General features: G+C 50.7%; 1 protein-coding gene across 5 annotated transcripts in view; it reads left to right on the plus strand.

Moving 5' to 3' along the window:
* Positions 1-16,515, plus strand: part of HIPK2 (homeodomain interacting protein kinase 2) — a 181,813-nt gene extending 165,298 nt beyond the window's left edge. For 2 of the 5 annotated variants that reach the window (XM_045864188.3, XM_054505178.2), the window contains exons 14-15: positions 1,826-1,980; positions 3,424-15,370. In XM_045864188.3, the coding sequence (XP_045720144.1) occupies positions 1,826-1,980; positions 3,424-3,894 (626 nt within the window). In that variant the 3' untranslated portion in view covers positions 3,895-15,370. Of the gene's footprint in view, positions 1-1,825; positions 1,981-3,423; positions 15,371-16,271 lie in introns of those variants that run through there. The other 3 variants (XM_064574897.1, XM_064574895.1, XM_064574896.1) reach the window with 3 other exon arrangements.

A 16,515-nucleotide genomic window follows, 5' to 3' on the forward strand; every position in this document is an offset into this window, starting at 1 on the left:
GGAGTGGACACCTGTTCACGTGACGGATACTGAGCGTTCCACATACGTTAACTCATATAAACCTCAGGACGACCCTGTATGTGGTTACCATTATTCTCCCAGTTGCCCAGATATGAAAGTGGAAGCACAGAGCGGTTAACTAACTCAACCGAGGCCATGAGGCTGGACCTCGCAGGAGTCTGGCTCCGCATCCCACCCATACTTGGGAGCACCCTCCCACTCACCTGGTGCAGACAGGACCACTGGGGGCTATCTTGGGAGCCAAGGGCTGTTCCCAGGGTGGCGGATCCTTGAGAGCAGCTGGGCAGGGCTTGACCAGAGAATGTCCCTCGTGGCTCCAGGCCACACCTCAGGAGCTTGACCTTCAGCCTTGCCTTCTGCCACCCTTAGCACTTTATTCATGTCAGCAGGAGGAAATGATTCTCTTCATCTCTTGGTCCCCTGCAGGATCCCCTCCCTTATTTGGGGGCCCCCTGCTCTGACCCAGTCCCCATTCCCTGTCCCCGCAGTGATGATAGCAAGCACATACTGGGCTTTGTCACACCATCTCATCTAAAACTCCTAACCTCTTGCAGACTCAGGCTGTGGATACCTTGAGCTCAAGCTTTCTTTCTCCCTTGAATGTAATTACCACAGAATGCCCAGAGAATTGAAATAGCTGAGAGACAGTATCACCAGCTGGGGCCCAGACAGCAAGCACAGTTTGGGACCTGATACAGAGCAACAAGGACTCCAGCTCCATCCCAGTAACACTGTGGCCGAGTGAAGGGGAGACCCCAAAGCTCTGCCAATAGCCCACATTTGCACTTCTACCATCCCTTACCCGGCAGTGGGTCCCCCAAAGCCCTCCACCCTCCTGGTTTCGGAGGGCCTTTGAGAGTCTGACTCAGTTTGGCTTTTGCACAGCTCTGTATGCCTGGGCCTGGCGGGCTCTCTCCTGGGGTGCTTGTTGCTAATACAGATTTCCAGGCACCCCACCATGGGGTTCTAATTTAGTGGGTGGGATGGGAGGACCCCCATGTGCCAATGCACGGTCAGATTGGGGGTCTCTGTGAGGACCCACTGGCTCCCTCCCCAATGAGACCGCTCTCCCTTTCCTGGAGGGGGGCTGCGACCTGTGGGGCAGGGAGGCTCCCCGTGGACTTCAGTGTGCACCCCTAGTGTCCGGTTTCCCAGACCTTCACTCTTCATGTTTCTCTCCCTCAGCAATTAATCAGTGTTCTCTCTTGCCGGCCCCAGCCGTCTCCTCTTTGACTTTGATTTCATCCCCTTGGGATTTGTAATAGAATTGATCCAACCCAGTTACGTCAAGGGCCTGCTCATTGTGATGTGTGCCTCGTTCATGCTTAGCGTCCTCTACCCCAGCCTTGCCCATTTTATCCTAGCGACCATAGGTTGTTTTTTCCTCAGGACGTGTGTGGTCCTTTTCCTGAGGCTCTGTTATCTGTACCCTGCTCATCTGTCACTGCGTCTCTGGATCTCGGCAGACAGCCCTGGACAGGGCCCGAAGAGTTACAGAGACCTCTCCTCCTTTCCTCTGTTACCTCCTTGTGCTTTTCAGTGTCCCCAGACAGAAATTCTAAAGTCCAGCGAGCTGGGACCTGCTCTCAACCGGTGGGACGGGCCAAAGCCCCAGGGAGCCAGTCCAGAGTCTGGGCAGACTCTCAGCTGGGTCTTGGGGAGATGAGGCTGATGTTGATGGGCCGGTCTCGGGAACATGCTCCTCCTTCCTGGAAGACCACCCTTGTTTTCCTAGAGGGGCAGGGTCTTCCGGGCAGTGGAGGGCCTGTGACCAGTCTGTGACCCATGGCTCTTCCCCACACAGTCAACACCAGTCAGCACTCGTCCTACAAGTCCAAGTCCTCCAGCAACGTGACCTCCAGCAGCGGTCACTCTTCAGGGAGCTCTTCCGGAGCCAACGCATACCGGCAGCCGCGGCCGGGACCGCATTTCCAGCAGCAGCCTCTCAATCTTAGCCAGGTGAGTGCCAGCCGACCCTGCCTCCCCGGCCTGCACATCACCCAGATCCCCGCAGTCCGCTGGGGGCCTCCGCTTCCGAGCAGGCGGCCGCGGCCGGCCCTCCCCCCGCTCCCAGGGCCGCAGCGCCCTGGTGGCCGGACGGGTCTTCTCGCTGCCTTGGGTTGCCCTGGGGGAAGTTGGTCTCACGGGGTCCCGGAGAGCCAGCCGCAAGTAAGATAAGTTGTCTCGTGGCGCAGGGCACTCGGTGGCACAGTGCCAAAGCTTAAAAATAGGGTGGCCCACGTCTTGCTCTTTCAGCCTAGCAGAGGCTAAAACACTGTGTCCTGGCCCCGTCAGACCAGGGCACCCGGGAGGACCTGCAGGCTGTTGGGCTGACTGGTTCATTGCCATGTGGGAGGCCAGGCCACACGCGGGGAACCCCAAACCAAGGGCAAGAGGGGACTTGGAGCAGTCGGGTGGTGTTGAGATGGGATCATACGTGAAGCAGAGTGTCCTTGGCACAGCGGCTTGTGTGTCCAGGGTCTGCGTCAGGTCTGAATTGCAGAGCGGCCTCGGGGGCCTCTTTCCTCAGAAGCCATGGAAGTGAAATAAATGGGGAGCTTGTGTTCCGAAACCCCGCATCCGAAGCGGTGCGCTTGGTAAACTGAGGCCGCGTCTCTGTGTCGTCAGGACTCCGGTTCTCTGGAAGAGAGGGCTCTTTCATGGGCACCAATATAATTTCAAACAGCAAAGGTTCCAAGAGCCTAGGATTTCAGAGAACAAGATTTTACAGTGAGGGAGAAGGCAGTGATCACTCAAAGAGGGGCTCCGTTGACACTTCACAGCTGCGGTAGGCCCTTAGGAGAGCTCCTGTCTCCTGTTACCTTTTCAAGCTGGCTTGAGCTGCGCGTCATCCAGCCAGGGACTCCGGGGACTCGGGGGACTTGGGAAAGCGTTCCTTTCTCAGTCCAGGCTAATGTTGCTTTCCCAGCCTACGAGGGAGGCATCTTCCCTCCCTCCTGCGGCTTCTGGCCTCCTCCCCTCCTCTCCTCTGCCCCCTCCCTCCTCCCCACTCCCTGGTCCTCTCCCCCTCCAAACCCCCACCTCACCTTCCTCCCCTTCCTCTCTTACCCCCTTCTCACTTCTCTCTCTTTCCCTCTTCCCTCCCTACTTCCCCCCCTCCCCCTCCCTCCTCCCTCCCACTTCTTCCTCCTCCCCTCCTCACTTCTCTCTCCTCCTCCTCTCCCTCCTCCCTCCCTACTTCCCCCTCCTCCCCCTCCCTCCTCCCTCCCACTTCTTCCTCCTCCTTCCCTCCTCCCCTCCTCACTGCCCTCCCCCTCCTCACTTCTCTCTCCTCCTCCTCTCCCTCCTCCCTCCCGCCTCTCCCTCCTCCCCCTCCCCTTTCTCGCCTCCCACGTGTCTGGCCCCCACTGCAGCCCTCTCCTGGTGCTTCTCCTCCTCCAGGCTCAGCAGCACATCACCGCAGAGCGCGCCGGGAGCCACCGCCGGCAGCAGGCCTACATCACTCCCACGATGGCTCAGGCCCCGTACTCCTTCCCGCACAGCAGCCCCAGCCACGGCACTGTGCACCCCCACCTGGCCGCCGCTGCCGCCGCAGCCCACCTCCCCAGCCAGCCCCACCTCTACACCTACACGGCGCCCGCGGCCTTGGGCTCCAGCGGTACCGTGGCCCACCTGGTGGCCTCCCAAGGCTCGGCACGTCACACCGTGCAGCACACTGCCTACCCGGCCAGCATCGTCCACCAGGTCCCCGTGAGCATGGGCCCCCGGGTCCTGCCCTCGCCCACCATCCACCCGAGTCAGTATCCAGCCCAGTTTGCCCACCAGACCTACATCAGCGCCTCTCCAGCCTCCACCGTCTACACTGGATACCCACTGAGCCCCGCCAAGGTCAACCAGTACCCTTACATATAAACACTGGAAGGGGAGGGGAGGGAAGGGAGGATGGCCAGAGGGGAGGAGGGAGGAGGGGCGAGGTGGGAGCTGGGCTTTTTATACTGAAGATGCGGCACACAGACAATGCACCGGGGCAGGGGGGGCAGGGGGCAGGGACAGACACAAATGAAACTTGAACTAGGAGGTGGGGGGACTTAGAGCAGAGAAGAGAACATTTTAAAAAAGAAGGGATTGAGGAGGGGGAAATCTATGCTTTTTACTTTAAAAAAGAAAAAGAAAAAAAAGAAAACGTCAGTAACAAAAAAACACAGCTCACAAACCCATTCTGCACCAAACTGGAAAGGAGAAGAAGAGAGCAACGGAAGCTTATGGAAGTGGGGGGGGGGCCCCAGTTTTCGAAGAACTTTATCTATGAACTTCTCAAAGATTATTTTCATATGGCGGCAAGTGACGTTTAAGAATTTGCTGTCGGGGACACCTGATACGGAAATCCAATAGATTTTTAATTATGGGACATAAGAATTAGGGATTTTTCCAGAACTCTAAAGGGTCAGCAGCCCTCTAGAAGGTCAGGCCGTGGCCTGAGGTGGTTGATATTTGGGGGGTGGTGTAGGGTTGGCCAAGCCCAGTTCTGGCTCGTGTGTCAGGACTGATGGGGGGTGGCCAGGCTGAAGGAAGCCCCCTCCAGCAGAGGGCACAGTTTCTCTTCCTGAGCACTGGATAAATCCCTAAGCAATCCTCCAGCGTCATTAATAATGTGTGTTGCAAACTTTAGTTATTTTTTTTTTCTTTTCCTTTCCTGAAGATTTCTTTTCTCTTTGAATCAATCCCTAGTCACGTAGCATAGGGCTCGCGGTCTTCGCCGACACCCTAGTAGAATGTAGCAGTCAGCACCCCTGTTTTCTACTTTGTGTTCAACTCCACTGATACCAATAGACTATTCCTCAATGTAATTGCACAAAAAAAGAAGTGATAGAACATAGGCATGTTAGTGTGGTGGTCCAGGTGTGCGAGCGTGAACGAACGTGTGCGGGTGTGAGCGTGGATGCCACCCTCCCCGTGTGTCCCTCGGCGCCGCCATCTCGGCTCTCACATCCTTGCTTTGACACCGGTCCCTCCTAGTGCCTTACCGACCCACAGACGCGGGGTGAGGGTTTACTTCCATGGTACTCCAAGAAGCTGACTGAGGCGAGTCACATCATCTCAGCTCTTCTTTTGTGCTGTTGTAACATTTTATGCTGGTCTTTCCTTGTTTTCTTTTTTTTTTTTTTTTAATTTAATTTTATGTTATTTTAATGCCTTTTGTCTTTTTGGAGTTGTCTGCTAGCAGAGAGGCATCAGGGAGCTGGCGGGAGTGGGGGGTGGTGGAGAGCCCAGGGACCTTGAGAGAAATGTGGGCGATGGCTGGGCGGGGGGACCAGTCTGACTTTTACTTTGGAGACTGAGAGCAAAAGAGACTCCCCACCATGTACCCTCCCCCCACTCTGCCTCAGTTCTGCCTAGGGGGCCGGCTCTTAGCCTGTGTGGGAGCAGAGGTCCCGTGTGTGTTGTGGGAATGTGGGCCTTGCCAGGCGGCTGCCTCCTTCCTGATAGGAAAGGACAGAGGAGGGGAGGCCACCCACAGCCTCTGGGCCTGGCACCGCCTTCCCGTGTCTACGAGGTGGACCCAGCCCCAGGCCCTCACATCCAGCCCGCGCTCCTGCACGACCCCGCCCATCTGTCTCGTTCCGCTGGCTGTGTATTGCTCTCACAGTTTTGCTAGATCCTTCCCTCTGTAGACAACCATCAACCTTTGTTTGCTGCTGCATCTTTCCTTACATTACCGGGCCTACCTACCCAAGACTCGACTTCGTTTTTGGTTTTAGAGGGGTCTGGTGGGCAGAAGGTTGGAGGGAAATTTTGAGGGTGACCAGGGAGTCTTACACTGCACTTTGGAACACTCCCATGGCACTTAAGTTTCCAAAGAAATTTGCCCTTTGCCCTCTTTGCACCACTGATACATTCTGGAAGTTTTCTCAGGCTTTGAACACTGCTGGGGGTGGGTGGAGTAGGGATGGCTCCATTCATAGCAAAATTACTCTTGAATACATGAATGTTGGGAGACTCTGTCTGGTCTTAGATGGGGCTTAGAAGGGTGACCCTAATTGTTTGATTCCTGATGCTGAGTCCTAACTGATCCCAAAGCCAAGTTTCCAAGGTGCAAAGAGATGGCTCCCAGTTTTGGCAGTTTGTCCTCATGCCCCCCGCCCCCTGCAGTTTCCCTTAACCATCTACTGTGAACAGTGGTGTTATAGTGATATCCCACCTAATTCAGTAACGAAGCCAGGCCATTACCTTAGCTGTTAGCTGTGAAACGTGAAATAACTCTGGAAATTCCCCCTCCCCACCCATGAATTCTACTCATCTTACAAAGAAATAGGTCCCCGAACTGGAACCAGCTTAGTCCAGGCCTGACGCTGGAAGGAAGGACACCATGACCCATTGGAGGCACACACGCAGGCAGGTCCCCGGCTGGTCCCACAGGTCGCCAGCCGGTGAGCCTGTGAGAGGCTCGCCCCAGAGCAGGACACTCTCCTCGTGGACCCACCAACTGATCGACTGATGGATACTCCCCTCCTGGGACATGGGGAAGGGCCATCTCTCTGAGACCATGGGAAAATGGCCAGTCCAGAGAGAGTGGGGGAGAAAAGTCTTCAGAGGACACATGAGCCAGAACCCTCTCAGAGCTGTGCCAGCCAGGAAGATCCACCTGTTCCTGACTTGGCAGCAGCCAGATGGCAGCAGAACCCCATCACATCTCCTCCTGACCAGGACAGAAGTCTCGGCTGCAAATGAGACCGCATTGGCCTTGCTGGGTAGCATCCGGATCCCCTTGCACAGTTGACTCCCAGAGCTCCTATGGGGAAAGACAACGTAGCCTTCCATTTTAAAGAAAATTACTTTATCTACTTAAGTTGGAAGTCTCTTATTCTTTTACCTGATACTTTCTTTGTGTTCTTCCAGATCAGGAATGAAAGTTCCATGCTGCTCATAAAGATAATATTATTGTACTCATTATTTTGGTTATTACCATTGTAATTATTATCATTATCATCATGTTGATATTTTAGCTGGGGTTTTAAATGCACATTTAGTCCCAGTATCTTTGTGTTTTCTCTTTAATATTTAAATTTATTTTATTATATCTGTGAGTGTATGAGTAGGCAGGAAGGACATGCAGATGTCCAGTTTTGTTAAACAAACAAACAAAACAAAAACAAAAGGAAAGACCCAGGAATTAGGAAAATTATTTCTGTCATCTCTAGTCCGCAAAGAGCTGTCAAGAAAGATCCACCACAGAACAAACGTTTGAAGAAGAATCAAGGCCTTTTCTGTGTGCAGGCCAGATTGGACTCTTGACATCATACTTTCCTAGAGTCTCAGTGGCCTTGGAAGAGTTCTGAGGTGGCATCTCCAAGGCCCAACCCTTAGCTGTGGTTCTTTCCCACATTCCATGTGCTCTCTTGTGCTTCTGGAATCTGCTAACTAGATTCTTGGCCTGCCTCACATCTGATACTGACCTGTCATGCAAAAGAAAGCCCCTCTGCCCAGAGCTGCCCCACATGCCCTTCCTTTTCCCATCGGTGCACCAGGAGTGTGGCTTTATCTCCTTCAGTGTATAGACGACTGTCCCCTCCTAGAAGCCACTGGCTGGAAGGACGGACTTAAGGGTGCTAGGCAGGTGGTACCTTCCCCTGGGGAATTTCAGTCTCACTCCCCCTCCTTCCACTCGCTGACCACACTGCCCACTTCTCCAGTCTCTTCCCCCTTTCTCCCCCAGTACCTCTTCTCAGCGCACAATTCTAGGGACAGAACTAGGAGCCAAAAAAAGGTAGAGGGACGGTAAGAGGCCAGAAGAACACTGACAGTCAAGCAGCTTCTCCGACATTGCAGGCAGGGCCCCCCCTGAAAGCACTGGTCAACGGAGAGGTGCAGCGGGGCCTCGAGGCCATCCCCTCAGTGCACCCTGCCTGTGTGTGATGGGCTTTTTAAAATTGGCTCAAGGTGCCCACACACTGCCCACCAAACCCAGAAATACGGGCCTTAAGTTGAAATGCTGGTTTTGCTGAAGCTTAACTGAGACGCTGTCAGGCCGTGCTCAGCCCTGGTGCCGCCCAGCAAACAGGAGCGCATCCTCCCTTCATCCCCACCCGCCCTCCTCTTCCGGTCCCCAGCACAGAGCTGCAGGATCAGAAGACCCCCATGCGAGAGGCCAGGTTCCGCGTGCGCTCCTTCACACTTGCCCGGATCTCCCGTCCCTTCCTCCAGCTCTGAGTCACCCTGGCAAATCGGATGAATCAAAGCCTGCCTGTCCCTAGGACCAAGCTCTCAAGTGGAGGGATGCCAACCTCGTCTTTGTTGAGACCACAAATGACCTAGAGCATCATCTGTTCTTCAACTGCCTCTAGATAAAGAAGCACAGCAAAGCTGAAGAGGGGAAGATTGAAAAGGACAGGTCAAGGAGAACCATGTACTCGTAGCCTCAGGAAGTCCAGGGGGATGTGTTTCTGCCCAGTGGGTTCCTGCTGACCCGTCTGGGCATGTGCACCCATGTCTCTGCACTTAGTGCCTCGTTCATGACGTTCTGGCTGTTTCCAAGGGAAGGGGTGAGCAGGCCGACGGGTAGGAGTCTGAGGCTTGATGCCAATTAATACTGTGAAGTGGTGCGTGTGGTTGATCGAGTTCAGAGGGCAAGGAAGGGTCGAGGCAAACGGACGGTTGTCTCCTGGACTGTTTGCATGCTGGTCTTACTGGCGGTGAGGGGCTTGCAGGCTGGGGGAGCCATCTGGCCTTGCCCTCTTCACCCTGGAAGACTCAACCCGCCCAAACACCAGATTGTTGCAAGTAAGGAAGGGAAGGGGAGATTAGCACAGCTGCTAACAGGCTGGTTTCCCTTGACCAGATCTCTGGAAGTGCAAACACTCATTTTTGAACAAGCTAGTGGCGGAGGATTTGGGTTGTGTGAGTGTGTGTGTGTGAGTGGAGCAGACTTTCTTGGAAACTGGAGGAAGGAGATGAGGAGGCTTAAGGAGCTACTGCTGACGGGCTGTGGTTGGTGAAACGAGGTGTGTCCGTGAGCTGGCCCCAGCTTTCATCCCAGGCCCTCTCGGGTGCTGGGGCCAGGGTGGGGGGTGGGGCCCCTGCTGGCCTGCCCAGGAGCTGCCAGGACAGATCACAGAAAGAAGAAGATAATGAGGTGCCCTCGGGTAGCAGAGGGAATTCAGCAGGGAGGCAAGGACTCTTTCCACAGGCCTGGCCTGGGACTTCACAATGCCAGCCTGAGCCATTTTGCCAGGAAACATTCCAGCCCTGGAAGCACTTTGCATGCTGCTATCTTGCTGATGTGTCTCGCAGATTTCAGCTGGGGAAGCCTCAAAACTGAGCAGGCCAGAGCTGTCCTTACCAAACTGGAAAGGAAGGTGGAACTGTTCCTTTCTTTAGCCAAAGAACCCTTCTCAAAGACACCTCCAGATGGGGACAAAATGGCATCCCTCTCTTTCCTTTCTGGGCAATAATGACATCATCAGTGATCCATTTGTCTCTCTCTTTCCTCTCTCCTGACGTGTGTTTCTTTCTTTTTTTTAAATGGCATTTATTTCAAACTGTATCCATCTTTAAGAGGAGTGGGGATTGGTAACCCTAAATGCTGCTTTCGGGAAGCTGGAGGCACCGCACGAATACGTGGGCGTGCCTGAGGTCATGTTACCCCGGGGACTGCCCAAGCGGACCCTCCGCCGGGAAGTTCGGCTGCGTCAGGGGGCAGATGCACGAGGGAGCTACGCTGGGCGTGACAGTGCTTTTCCACTTCGATGCCTTAGGACTCTCACTCCTAATCTCCACAGAATAGACTCAGTCGAATCTCAGTCAGGCTACTGGAGAATTGAAGATGGTGAAACGACACTTAAAGGCAATAGAAACCTTCCAAAGGCTCTTGGTGCCCTTGTGCACTAGGGTGGCCCAAGGTGGTAGAGGTCTCTCACATCTTTCTCGAGGCTTCCAGAAGTTCCGGAGAGCCAGCTCCAAGGCAGTTGCCCCTTTGAGATCCGGTGAGCGTTTACAGAGAAGTGACCCTCCTGCGGAGCACACTTTCTCAGAGACCCTCCCAGTCCCCCACAGGTGCCCCCCTACCCTAGACGGCCATGTTAGGGCAGCATGTTGACTGTGTCCCATTTGTTAACACTTGGGCGTCCCTGAAGGAAGTAGGAGAAGGCATTTGCTGAAGCCTTTACCCGTAGGGAGCTGACGCGCTCAGAAAGCACATGTTAAAGGAAAGGAAATATGATGGTGGTCCAAAATCCCCCAAGTTTCTAGTGAAATTTTTGTTAATTGGGACTTCGCTGAGATATCATTTCGTTCTGCTTTTTTAGTTAACAGCAATGAGTGGCTTCATGTTTTCTGACAAACCATCTAATGATACTTCGGTTTACGTGTGCCAAACACTGTGCTAAAAATTGCTCATTGGTTATCTTGTTTCATTTAGTCTTCATAATAACAACTCTGCAAGGGGCCCCATTCATCCCTTTCCAGATGAGGCATGTGGCTTGGAGAGCTGGTGACATGCCCAGGGTCGCATGGCTAGTGAGAGAGCCGGGCCTTGAACCTGGGCCTGCCCAGCTCCAGAACCGAGCTCGCAGCCACCAGCCTCCTGGGCCACCTCGTGTGTGTGTGTGTGTGTGCGCGCGCGCGTGTGCACACACGCGCGCGCATGCACGTGAGTACAAAGAAAACCCTTGAAGGAATGTCACCCCTCGCCCTCCCTGCCCCATGCATGCAACCCAACAGAAGGTCTGAATGAAGAGGGAGCCCTGAATTGGATGCAAGTAGAAGGGGCAGAATTCATTTGACTTTGAGAGAAAATCTTAGGGGAGTTTCTTTTGATTCACAGTAGAATTCATTTTAGATTCCTTTCCGGTGTACCAACTAGCTTTAGTAGTGCTGCTACAACAAACTTATGAGTGAAGAAAAAAAGTTTTCTTTTTTCTTTAAAAAAAATAAATAAATTTTTTCTTGCTTATAGTTAATTCTAGAAAGGCAATACTAAAGGTATATATTTTTTTTAAAATGCTATTTTTTACTGCACTGATAAATATCATGACAACTCTGTTCTCTATAATCGATCCACTCTTCAGCTCTGGGTAGAACCAGATGCGGGATTCACACCAAATTTGTAAATACCGTGTGTGGGTCTGGTGTCCAGGAACTTTTTTCTTTGTGTAAAAAAAAAAAAAAAAAAACGGAGAAGGAGAAGGAGAAAAAACAAGATGACTCTTAGAGGAACCAAATAAGGGTTTCTTTGGAGATACCTTTCTCAAAGAAATGGAAAGAACGGTTATGTAAACAGAAAAATCAGCCAATTCTTAGGGTATAAGGAAGGAGAGTCTCTTGCCGCAGTATGAGATTAATAGTAATACAGAAGCATTTTTAATTTGGTTGAGAAGTGACAAGAATTTAGAAATGCTTTAGGATGAGATTTTTAATTTTTTAGAAAACTATTATCATTGTGTTATGAAACATCTCCTCAGTTGTCTTGGGTGGGTTTTTTGTTTCTTTTTTATTTAAAAAAAAAACAAAAACTTCTTTATTGACTGGCTCCAGGCTTGTTTGCCTAAATTCTTAGGTAGTTTACACGAGTTCTAGAACCTTCTAGGACTTTGACTCCATTGGAAGCAAACCCAACTAATCAGCATTTGAGATCCTGGTTGGTTTCAATAGGTATTCTGGAATTCTGACAGAACACCTAAAGATTTTTTTTGAAGAAGGTTTTAGATACATTATCTTACACAAACTGTGACCTAATGGCAATAATTACCTCAAATGTGGGCATTCATCCTGGTTTTAGCCTTTTTTGAAATCATGTAGCCAGCTTGATCTTGGGATTTAAAAGACTATGAACTCTGTGTGGGCTGAAAATAATGATTAATGCACACCCTGGTCATTGTTGCTTAAGTGAATTCTGAAAATAGCTGATCTTTACATCAAAAGTGAAACCAAGGAAGAGATTATTCTTTGTGTGTTGTAATGAAATGTGATGATATTCAAATGCACATGTTAAGTATATATGTTTTTAGCTACTGTACAATGCTGTTAGCCTTCTAAGATATCGAGAGAGCCACATTTTAAATGCGTAAACTAAGTAATTGTGGATACTTAAGCATATTTCTGGCTACGTTTTATAGTTAAAGTGTTTTATAGTTTACATTTAAACTGGTACTTTTTAAAGAAAATTTCTGTTTATAACTGACATCTTCAAACCCCAGCGATCTCTTTCGTTGGAGGCCCTGCCCCTCCAAGGCAGGTGTTTTCTACCCATACTGTTGTGTAGCCCAATATAAGCTTTTCCCTCCACGTTACTTACTGGTTTCCATGTGAACGCGAGAGAATGTGAAAGGATTTCTGGATTGAGTGGGAAGGGGTGAGTCCATAGCCTGGGCCAGATGTGAAGACCTCATGCCATGTTGTATCAACACTTGTCTCCAAAGAGGCCTTCTCTTTGACATCGTGGAAGAGGCAGAGAGAACAGATACCTGGTTCGTTGATTTTGTCTTGATCTGAATGTTTAATTTCTATCGATCCACTGACTTCCAGTCACCAGGCAGAGTAGAAGACACTGGGATGCAGGCGGCCCTGAAGGTGCAGCTGCTATTTCTGGGCCTCTGGCAATATTCTGACCGGCGTTTTGCAAGGGGGGAGCCTCACACCCCTACGCCCACATTCATTGGCTGGGCTTTCCATAGACCTGCTGTCACTAATTCCTTTTCTCCTTTAAAACAAAATAAATGCAAAAGGATGTGTTTACTTTTGACTCTTTGTCAAACTCAGATTTGAAGCCTAGGTCGGTGGGTGGGACGGGGGAAGCTAGATTCCTCCCTAGAGACTGATTGCTGCTGAGCAGGGGTGGGGCTGGGGAACCTAGGGGCAGCTGGGGGAGGGGTGTGGGTGACTGCGACCCCTGGAAGTAGAGATGGTCACTGTGACGCTTCAGAGAGTGGGCCCCACTGTCTCCTAGGAACAGGCTGGAACATGCTGGTGTCCCGAAGAGTTTTGGTTTGTTTCTTGTTTTCTCTCGTACCACAACCCAAGTGCGGAGGACCTACTGTGGTAAAGGGCATTCCGTCAGCAGCTAAGACTTTGCAAACTGCAGAACACCCGGGACCAGGGAACTGTTTGTGTGTGTTCCTTCGAATGCATTCGTGTTTTCCCTGTGACCTCTCTGTGGACCGTATGTTCTCGTGACAGGTTCTTGTAAGAAATGTTAGGGTAAAATATTTTCTTTTTAATCTCGCCCTTCCTCATAATACTCCTGCTTTCCCTCTGTTTGGTCTTTCCCTTTGCTTGAAACTCACCAAATTAATTTTATGTCACTGTCTTTGGGGCTTAACCGTATGTTTAAAAACTAGAAGCATAGGAATTAGCTTCAAAAAAAAAAAAAAGTAAATACGCTGCATCTGAAACTCGCTCCCTCTAGTGTCCTTTGAACCGCTCCCCACAGATCTCCCCTGGCGCAGCCTCCCCACTCCTTGTCCGGATCAGTGTCTCCGGGGCCACCCCCGCCTCCACCCCGCTGCCACCACAGCCCCCCAGCCCCCAGGACACTCTCAAGAGCCAGGAAGAAGGACCCACCTGGCCTCATGAGCAGTGGTCTTGCCTCCCTGTTAGATACTCACCTGCTTGGTGGAAGGGGCAACGGATTTATCGTTATTATTATCATTATTATTAATTATTATTATTATTATTATTATTATTTTAATAGTTTTCGGCTCAGGTTATAAGGAAGAACTTGGGAAGTGGAAAGTGACTTGACCATGCCCATCCTTTGTAGCTTTCTGTGACTTCTGAATGGAACATGAAGCGTTCCCCCCCCCCACTCGCCTCTCCTCACTTCCAAGTAGACACCCCCCACCCTCCCACCCCCCCGTGGGCGCTGCCTCCGCCTCGGGGTTTCCCCCCACCCTTTCACGCTCCCTCTCACTTTTGTGTTACTGCTCATTTAAAGCTGTCTTCCGTGGCTTTTCCAGGGCACAATCATTTCTGGCCCCCAAAGCATCTCCTCATCCTCTTTGTGTGCATTTTTTAACCAAATGAAGTAGACCAGAAAGTCCTACTTTGGGGCAGCAGACTTTCTAGTTTAGTAGAATCACTGTATAGATAGAGATGTTGATATATATGTTAGTGTATATATATATCAAACCAAATTTCTGATAGGACAAGTATAGCTTTATGGATGAGGAGGAAGAGGGGCTTTCAGAAGTCAGGCAGCAATGGCGTCGTAGACGAGCCCGGGGCCGGCCCCAGGCTGCACCTTCCCTGCGTGGGCCTGCGGCATGGCACCGGGTTCTCACCCCCCCGCCTCACCACAGCGGAGGCAGGTGGCCCCGAGGGGGGCCGCCGCTCTCTCTGGGTCCCCAGCCTCCAGGGCACAAATGAGTGAGGGGGGACGGCAAATCAGAACGACTGGCATTTTCCATCCCATTTTGCGTTGACCGCATGTATTGAGCTTCAGCTTGTGCCATATCACGTTTCCAAAAGCGGATCTATTAGGATGGAAAGCGACAGGATCTGTACACATGTTTACCTTTCAACTGCCCATGAATTCCGGACACTGGATAGAAAGACTCACTCCCCAGAATGAGAGCCGGGAAGAGGAGACCCGGTGATGATTGGTCACCAGTCCAAGGAACATGGCTCCCTCCCCAAGGTCACCTTGCCCACATCTTCCTCCACCAGGTCATCTCAGCTCAGTAGCCCTATGAAAGCCCCGGTCTGTTGTGTTCCTTCACTGTACGGTTTCTGTAATGAAAAGTGTTAATCCATGTTAATCTTTGTGAAAATTATTGCGTGCAACAGTATTTTCTCGTGTACCTCTTTCTCCTATGTGAATTGTCCCTCTTTTCTTTTTTATTTATAAATGTCTACTTTTTTTAAAAAACAAACCAATGTGTTGTAGACCTATATGTAACCTATTCCTTAGTCTCATATTATAGGTATGTTATAAGAATGGATATTTTACTTGGCTTTAGAATGTTTTACAAGAAAAATAATTCTTAACTGATCAAGTCCTTGCTACTAAAATGCTTGTGTTTTTCATCATGATGTCGTGTGCTTCTAAATTAATAATCATTTTCGTTGTAGAAAAATGGAGTGAATTTATATTAGTCTTGGAAACTAATAATAGCATTGTAAATTTATGAGATGATTTTAACAGAAAAAAATTATAGAAGAATATAGTTATTTTAATTGTAATATTACTAACTGTAGGGTGAGAAAGGGGGGTCCCGTTGTGGTGAACTATGTTATAGCTTGTTACTCACAGTTTCTTTTTGATCATTTTTTCGGTCTCTGAGGTGAAACGAGTTATTAATTAAAATTTGTAAACTCACATATGCATATTGTATATGTGTAGAAATGTAATCACACTTTGTCTTGGAATTACATTAAACTGTTTGGAATCACTGTACACTTGGCCTGGCATGCTTATTTCTTCTAGAACCAGACTAGTTCTATAAGACTAAAGAGGTTACTGGGGAGTTATCTAATAACCCTTCAGAAATCGTTTAATACCCCCTGAACGCGTTCATAACCCACCCACCTCACGTACGGTCTGCCAAGATGACTGTGGATGGCTGTAGAGAGAGGGCCTCACGAGGAGGGCCCACCTCGTCTGTTGGGCAGTCATCTCCACCATCATCCCAAACAGAAGCTCTGTACCTGTTAAACAATAACTCCCCGTTCCCCTCCGCGCCCCCCAGCCCTTGACACCCACCCTTCTGTTTTCCGTCTCTGGGTACCTCAATGGAAGTGAGATCCTACAATATTTGCCTTTTACTTGTTTGCCCTGGCTTATTTCATGTACCAGTGTTCTCAAAGGTCATCTATTTTGTAGCATGTATCAGAATCTCCTTCCTTTCTAAGACTGAGTAACATCCCATTGTATGTAAATGCCAAACTTTGTTTATCCATTCATCTATTGTTTTGTGTTTGGGTTTGTCTGTGTGTGTATGTGTGTGTGTATTTGGGTTTTGTGAATAATGCTGCCACGGATATTGGTACAGAACTATGAATCCCTGCTTTCAGTTCTTTTGGATACATACCAAGGAGCGGAATTGCTGGATTATCTGGAAATTGCTAACTTTTTGAGGAACCGCCAAACGTATCCCCAGTGACTCCACTATTCGGCATCCTCACCAGCAACGCACAGGGATCCGGTGTCCTCCCCCGGCACTCTTAGCCTGCCTTCCATTGCCAGGGTCTGGGGCCTCAGGACCGCCCAGCTCCTGGCCCCCTGTTATCGGCGCCTCCTGGTTTCATAAGCTCACAAGCAACCTAAACCGCACCCACCTTCTCCCCTGTACCCTCAGCTTCCTGCCTGTGCTTCTGCCACACTTGCTTGCTGGACCCAGCCTACCATCCACGTCTCTGCTCCTACACCCAAGACCCCCGAACACTTTTGGAGAAGACCCCCCGAACGCTGTTGGACCTCAGCCGGCTTTCTGAGCTCATCGGCTCCCTCTGTGGCTAATCGGAAACCTCCCGCTCTCCCTGTGCCCTTGACTACAGGACCCCCCTCCTGGGCAGAGTAACCCAGAGAAATCCAGGTCTTCA

The sequence above is a fragment of the Mirounga angustirostris genome, unplaced genomic scaffold, assembly GCF_029215605.1.
Source record: "Mirounga angustirostris isolate CCGP_5_RB_7025 unplaced genomic scaffold, mMirAng1.0.hap1 SCAF_12, whole genome shotgun sequence".
Taxonomy (NCBI): Eukaryota; Metazoa; Chordata; class Mammalia; order Carnivora; family Phocidae; genus Mirounga; species Mirounga angustirostris.